At 33.2% G+C, this 8003-nt stretch overlaps 1 protein-coding gene across 2 annotated transcripts in view; it reads right to left on the bottom strand.

The window, feature by feature from the left end:
* Window positions 1–32: 32 nt before the first annotated feature.
* Window positions 33–8003, bottom strand: part of LOC108967553 (ataxin-2 homolog) — a 40130-nt gene continuing 32159 nt past the window's right edge. The window contains exons 4-7 of one of the 2 annotated variants that reach the window (XM_018931046.1): window positions 4195–4234; window positions 2257–2423; window positions 635–1005; window positions 33–569 (exon numbers count right to left, since the gene is read on the bottom strand). In XM_018931046.1, the coding sequence (XP_018786591.1) occupies window positions 398–569; window positions 635–1005; window positions 2257–2423; window positions 4195–4234 (750 nt within the window). In that variant the 3' untranslated portion in view covers window positions 33–397. Of the gene's footprint in view, window positions 570–634; window positions 1006–2256; window positions 2424–4107; window positions 4235–8003 lie in introns of both variants that reach the window. The other variant, XM_018931045.1, reaches the window with a different exon arrangement.

Below are 8003 nucleotides of genomic sequence, written 5' to 3'. Positions count from 1 at the left end.
CGAAATCAATAATTTTAAAATTATTTGTATGTGAGTGCATTAATGCAGTAATAATAAATATRCATATATCGTATTTAAATAAATAAGTATTTTTTTATAAATTATGCAAATCGTGTTTTCTTATTAAAATTTTACAAAATTGAAAGTTAAAGTGTTAAAACTTAGTTTTAAAAGCGAATTAAGTACAAAGCGCCAACGACTTATGCACGGGTGTGTGCTTGTATAGAATGAGCTCAGCAGTAAAAGTAAATTTTTTAAAATTTTATAATAAAATTACATATTAATAAATATGTATGTAGTGCTACATTTAAAAATACTACAGGTATATTTGTGTATGTGTGTGTGTTGGTGTGCGTGTGAGTGTGAGTGCATTTTGTAGCCTACAGCAAATCCTTGTCTAAAAGGTACTCGTATGGACGGAGGTGTAGAACGGACGCTTGGCGCTGTGACGACAGCAAAACAACAACACTGTGTAGGCAAAGGCGAGCAGAAAGCCGATAGTGTTGAGCGCCATCGATAGAATCAGTATGGTTATCCACTCGCCGCGCAGCTCTTTGCAGCTCAAGTCTCTGCAAAAGAAAAATATGTATATACAGTAAACAAACTGAAAATTCAAACCTCCCCGCTCCCTTACCGATACTCCACTTTGTAGCTTTGATCATTGAAATGCTCCGGCACTACTTCTTCGTCCAACAAACCGTTCGCCACTTGTGCCGCACTGCTGTTCGTCGGCGCCGTCAGCTCGTCTTCGTTCGCGTTGAAGATGCACGTGCAGGAACCATGCTCGAGCAAAATATTCGTCGGCGCACAGTGTGTGTCGTCGGCGCAGAGGCGCGCATAGTGTAGGGCGGCACAGAAGATCGCCACAGAGCACAGCAGGACGGCGAGGAGTGCCAGCAAGTATGAGTCGGCGCGTAAAAATTTGAAACAATTCTCGCGTACTTTGTGACGTTTAATACGCTGATAGCGTACAAGCACAAGTCCAAGAATGCCAGCGAGCAGGAGCTGGAAAGAATTCAGAGATAAGTAGTTGAGAGACGATATAATTTTTTTTTGAGATTTATTATACATATAACGTATAGTGAGCTGGTACATCTGCGAAACCTGAAAAGTGGATCGATACTAGATTCCGGATTCGTAAGGAACATTGCGAGAATTACTTTGAAGACGATGTTCTTTAAGTTTCTTCTGATGCCTTCAGAATCTCAGGTCCCTAAGTTTTGTTTTTGTATTTTGAGACCCATCAGTCGATAATAAAGTTAGATGACTGATAATTAGTTTTGAAGGAAAGGCTATACAATTTCTTTTAAATCGTTTATATAGATTTAAAAGTTACGACTTATGAAATTACATGGTAGGTTAGTTATTTGGTGCACTATATGAAGAACCAGGATTAAAGAGACTGCGGTTCCTTTTAGGCACAATAAACTCTTTTTTATTCAACGGTGATATGCTGATTCTTGCAACCCTCCAACTTTTCGATATCATTTTTGTGGTATGATTTGTCCTTTGCTTCAAAATAGGCCTGGGTTTCGATTATCACCTCTTCAATTGTCATCGGAAATTTCTTCCCAGCGAGCATTTTTTTGATATCAGAGAACAGGAAATAGTCGCTGTGGGCCAGATCTAGGAAAACGGAATGGATGCGGAAGCGATTCGAAGGCCGATTCATGGATTCTTCTCATCGCGTTCACTAACCTGTGACAAGGTACATTGTGCTGGTGAAAAAGATTCGTGAAAGATATGATGTATGATGAGTTAATACCTCTAGAGTGCCAGGTACATTTTCTTGGCGAAAATGATTCGTGCAAGATTTAATGCATGATGAGTTGATACCGCTAGAGTGCCGACTATCTCAAACAATTTCACTTTACGGTCATTTAAAATTGTTTTGTGGACTTTTTGATGTTTTGGTCGGTTACAACCTCTTTTGGGCATCCGGAAACTCATTATCAAGCTTCAACTGTATTTTTTTCCTAAAAATTACTATGTATCAGGCCGGGAACCTGACCTGGCCGGCAATTGACCCTTTACTCTTTCGGATCTGAAAGTTTACACCAAGTTGTGAGAGGAACTTCAAAGCACTTTTTATTGACGGAGGCAGGGCCGAAAATCATGAAAGTATTTTGACTCAACTGATTTAACTAGAACTCTCTGCGCTTAATCCAAGACAACAGACAATTTTTCCACTTTTCAACTCTTAAATCTAGATTTTTATATGTATGTGTAAAACAAGTTTCATACGCAGCTACTCACCACTAAACCGCTCCAATAGGGATTATATTGTATGGCCGTATTGGGTGCCAAACAGAATATCCAAATTGCTAGGAATGATATTAGTAGACCAACTATTATCTCCAGTATGAGCAACCAGCGGGCAAGATTCGGATATTTAAAACTCATTGGATTCGGATACTGAGTGGCTGTGTACAAAGAAGGGTCCATTATAGAAAATATATGCTGATAATATATAAACAAATATATTTTTTTATGTAAGTGTATTTCTGATGCAAATAAATCCAATATATAGTAAGTGATCTGTTGTGTATGCTGTAAAAGTTTATCGTCTACTAACCGCGCTCACTTACTTGGGGACCTAATGGACCGACTGACTACAACAAAATCTGGTTATTTACATTACCACTAGATTTGTTAGGGTTAATTATTACGGGATTACATGCTACAGTATATGTCAGAAATATATTGAACTTGACGTAAGAAGATTATCAAATGATAGTTGTTAGTTATTAAGATCGTTACGGAAATGAAATTAGTATATCATAGTAAAGTGGAAGGGCAATTACAACAAAAGCAAATGGGCTTATAGATACATATGTGTTTTATGTTAGTTTGAGCTCTATTATAGATTAGATTACACTTAATTGTTAGTTTGCCTAATAAGCTTCTTGTTTTCATATGTATGTATAGTATATTTGTGTAAAAGTATATCTATAGATGGGAACGGATTCAAACGCTGTTGTATAGGTCTCGTATTTGGAACCAATAAGGTACAATTATTGTAGAATCGGCATTTCATAATTTAAAAAATTATATAACAATTACTATTATAATCTAAGCTCAGGTCTTGAGCTATGAATTATTATATTAGATATAAATAAGTTACAAAAACGTAAGAAAATTTTTTAGCGGTTTTTTTTTTTATTTCCAGCTTTGAGTAGTCACTTCTAACGGCGTATACAAATACGGTACAAAAACGGTACATCCAAATTATGCTAAAAATTGAATCTAAAGTTTGTATTAACGTTTTGAGCTGTGCATTATCATGTTGGGTATAGACAACGTACAAAAGTAAATTATTAGCTGAATATTTTTTTTTTGACTCTCGTTTTTTGTCATCTGTTTTTATGGCTGTTACAAATACGATACAAAACCAACAAATCCAAATGAAACGAATAAACATTTACTGTTAATTTCACATTGTCCTATGTATGCATGTCTTGAGTTATGCATTTTCATGTTCGGAAAAAATGCGGTACATACATTTTCGGCTGGATATACATATATTATTATCGATTTCGACTTCTATACTTTTTTTTGCCATATACGGTAAAAATACGGTACAAAAAAGGTACAAAAAATTTAACTGATATTGCATGACTGTGAATATGTTTTACAATTAAAATACAATCGATGCAAAAACCCCTACTATTCGATAATTATCGATACCTTCCCATCTCTAGACATAACAAACTATTGCAATCGCTAATGCAAATGTATCAATGTATGTAAGAATGAAGTGCAATCATTACAGCTTATCATTAAATGGTCGATTAGTAATAAAAGGATTAATAAGCAACATGCTATTAGGATTTATTTTCTAGTAGCAATTAAAGCTAACATGTTGTTTCTAAAGTCATGCGTATATAATTAGTTTTAAATAAGTAAACACACATATGTACATACCGGTTAATGCGCACGCTAAATCGTACTACAAAATATAGAATAAGTCAAATTAAACTAAGTACAGTGCGCCGCAAATTAAAAGCCACATGTCAAAAGCTATTTTGCTAAGTGTTAGCATTTAAATTTTTTTCTAATTTGTTACCAAGTGTTACTTATAGACAGAACAAGCACCTTGCCACTTACCTGGATATGTTTTATTATTTACAACTAGCATGCGACTGTGCCTTAAACTATTTCTTGTTGGAGTATGTCGGCCGGCGATTTTACTACCTTTTATATTCTGCGGTACAGTGGTGGACATGTAGACGGCCTGAAATTAAGGAAGTGAAGGATTTTTTTATTGAATGTTTATTATAAAGTATAAAGTAAGTAAGTAAGTATGAATTGCCTCAGTAAAAGATATAATAGAGATCGGCCCTAAAAAATTACCGAAGATATTTGCACATAACAACTGGAAAAGTACTCGCAATGAAACCCATTATCTATTCACTTATTTAAATTAATATTCTGCTTCTTCTTAAATCAAATATTGCATGCAGGAAAACAGATGAGTCCTTTGGGAGAAAAAATTATCGAAGAGAGCAGATAGAATCAGATAGATATTTCGTTAAATAGACTATTCTTTACACTTATTGCATAATCTTCATGAAAAATAATAAAAAATATTACGATAAAAAGATATGCGCTTATATATTATTATTAACTTTTAATTTTCAACTTTTCTGATTTGATTGGATTTGATACTAACCTAATGAACGGTCATTAAAGCTATGGATGCTCCAGAATATCTCAGGTCTTGAAACACTACTGAGACTGGGATACCGAAAGCTACTGTATGGTTCCAATGTAAAATTTATTGAACGACTAGAATGGAAATACTCAAAAATTATGATCATATAAAATTATTACTTGAATAATGATTAAATAAAGCTTTCTGGAATAGGAACCATTTTAATCATCGCAGCAACTTCATGCAGTCGAAATCTCAGTGATCTTAGAAAAGGCCTCGTATATTTTCATATTCAAACGCTTTACGACCAGCTCGACTTTGAGCGATTACTCCAAAGGATTCTTCAGGTACCAAAGACGGGTTGGATGATTTAAAGCTCGAATAAGGAAAGCATGTTTGATTAAAGTTCGGTTCGGTGGGCAAGTTTTTTCGAGAACTACTCAACCGATCTTCATGAAATATCTTACTCAGATCTTTGAGATACAATTCCCAAAGACTTGGACGGAGAAATTTTTATCGATCGCAAATATTTGAAAAAAAAAAAATCGCGAAATTTTCATTGCCTAAAATCCAATTTTCCGTTTTTTTTTCCTTTATCCAATTTCTATGTTAAGGTTTAAACTTAATCACATATTTTTCACTTTATATGATCCTGTAAAGAGTTATCCTGTCATCGAGCTCATCATGGGCGCATGGGTCACCGGATATGGCGTCGCAATGGCCGATTTTAAAGTAGTTTTTTTTTTAAATTTCAGAATATTTTTGTTAATAGTGCATGTTTACAGCAGTAAAAATTTGTATTAAAATATTTTTTTTTATATGAGAAAAGTGTTGTTGAAAAAAGGCTGTTTTTTACCCGAGTAAACCCATGTAAACTGTTAAAGCTAAAATTCATCATTACACAGAAAAGGATATTATATTTAGTTCTGATTTTTGACAAGCCAACTTCAGTGATTTTAGTCATTGTCAGTCTTACGTTTATTTTCAAGAATTTGAATTTTTTTTCGAGATTGTTCAGTAACTTATTATATATATTTTTTTGTATGCATTTTTGTTTTTTGTGGATTAAGTTCTTTAGATACACTTTCGTACAAAAAATTTTGAATTTTTTGTATAATTTTGGAATAGCTTTATCTGAAGTCTTAAACATCTTTACTTAATTAAAAAAAATTTAAAATTGCAATAATTTTAAATACTAATATTCATTTAAATATATTAACATATATGTATGTCTAGTACTAATATAATAAAAATTATCAATAGTTTACATTCTACAATTCGAGTCGCCTGCGAACTCCGCTGTAATGTTGACAATGTCGTCCGCGGAATTTACACAATTCATGTTGCAGTCTCATTAGTGGATATCTACTTTTAGGCGTTTCAAAGTAAGTTCTTGTTAAAACCGGGGCTGTTGGTAGCGGTAAAGTACCGAAACGTTCAAATTCACTTGTACTTAATTCCAGTATTTGATCACGTTGTGTGAGCTCAGCTACGTAAATCTTTATGCGAAGCGAACGAAATCTCCGCAGCACGATTGATATTTGCATGTACAAATTTACAATAAACGATGTCAGCGAAATTTGTAGGAAAATGTTAAATAAAGCGCTTATTTTTTCCATTTTCCTTGGTTTCGAATTCAGATTTGTTGAGGTTGAAAGCGCGGTTCCAATACTACCAATGTTACTCTGAGAAAAGCAAGGACCTTTTATAGTAAATTTTAGGATTTGAGTTGTTTACGAATAGTGACTGCATACAAATATATTTATATATACATAGTATGTATATACTACATTCATATGTAGTATATATATATGTATATGTGTATATTATTTGTTTATAAAGATAGTGAAGTTTTGTTTACAAACATTTCTCAAGCAGCAATTGTTATGGATTTACTATTTTATTTTTATTGCCGCAGTCACAGGTATTTATGTTGGTGTTGTTGGTCTGCAGCTGATCTTCACAGCTGTTAATGAGTTAGTTGATCTTGAATGCGGAGGTAAGATAGGCGTAGTGATAACAGCGCTGACACAAAGCACGCACAAAACAATAATTGTTGTTTGTGGCAAGAAAATCATGTCAAAACATGTATTGTCAATGTTGTTGTAACCGTTTKCATTGATGATAGTTTAGTGATATTATTGTTTCATATATCAATATATTTGTTTGTCATTAAAAATAAATCTGTCAAGTCACAAGCAACCTTTGGTTTGCTGAAGAAGAGAAAACGCCTGTTCTCAAGCTGCAGCATTTAAGGCATTAATATATTATTGCAAAAAATGTCGAAGCAAAATACTTTTCAATATTCAATAAATTGTACAGAAAACTTAAGAAATTAAAACTAATGATCTACTGTATTAGTAGCGGCTTTACTAATCGTGTTTATTTCTACTGTTAACAGGGCGCCTTGAATTATGCTAAAAGTTAACATTGGTTAGAGTAATTTAATTAAATCAAAAACATATTTTTGAAAAATTTTTAATAAAACAAAAATTGTGATAAAAATGCAAGAATGACTTCTGTTAACAAAAACTAACTATTACTGAATGTGATGGTCGTTGAACCACCACCCAAATTAGACGTACTGTTCGTTCAACAAACGATCAAAAAATTTTGACCGACAAAAATATTGAATTTTCGGCAAATTTTAATATACATAAATCATATTTATTGACCCTTCATATCAGGAGAATGTCGTATGGTCAAAAATTTTAGAAGCAGGTGTGAATTATTTTTCAGATTATCCAGGAAGTAAGGAAAGAATAACTGAAAATTGCATTTTTGGGGGACATTTTTCCAAAAAAAAAAAAATTAAAATTTCAGTGAAAATTTCGCGACGTTTTTTTTCAAAAAGTTGTAATCGAAAAAAAAATCTCCATCCAATTCTTTAAGAATTGTATCTCAAAGACCTATGTAAATTTCATGAAGATCGGTTGAGTAGTTCTCGAGAAATCTTAGCAACCGATTTCAAGAACCCAGTTTCGAGAAAAACGCGTTTAAAGACGGCGCACTGCTAGCTAAGCTAGCTAATCTCGAGCGCACAAGTTCTCAGGACTGTATCGCCGAAACTCTTACTCGGATCAACTTGAAAATTTAGAACAATATTCTAGTGGTGCTAATAAGACAATAACAAATATAAATAAATAACGTCTGAAACCGTCATCAACCATCAATATTCTCTTTTCCATTCCAAACGTAAATAACCCGACATAATATTTTCATAGAAATCTAAATATATAAGATATATTGATTATATTGATATTGATTATTTCTATTTTTATACTCTCGCAACAAAGTTGCTAAGGAGAGTATTATAGTTTTGTTCACATAACGGTTGTTTGTAAGTCCT

Source organism: Bactrocera latifrons, unplaced genomic scaffold, assembly GCF_001853355.1.
Source record: "Bactrocera latifrons isolate USDA-ARS-PBARC rearing strain unplaced genomic scaffold, ASM185335v1 scaffold_19, whole genome shotgun sequence".
In the NCBI taxonomy this organism is placed as follows: domain Eukaryota; kingdom Metazoa; phylum Arthropoda; class Insecta; order Diptera; family Tephritidae; genus Bactrocera; species Bactrocera latifrons.
Note: the sequence above shows the minus strand (reverse complement) of the source record. Positions and strands in the feature narration are given on the sequence as shown.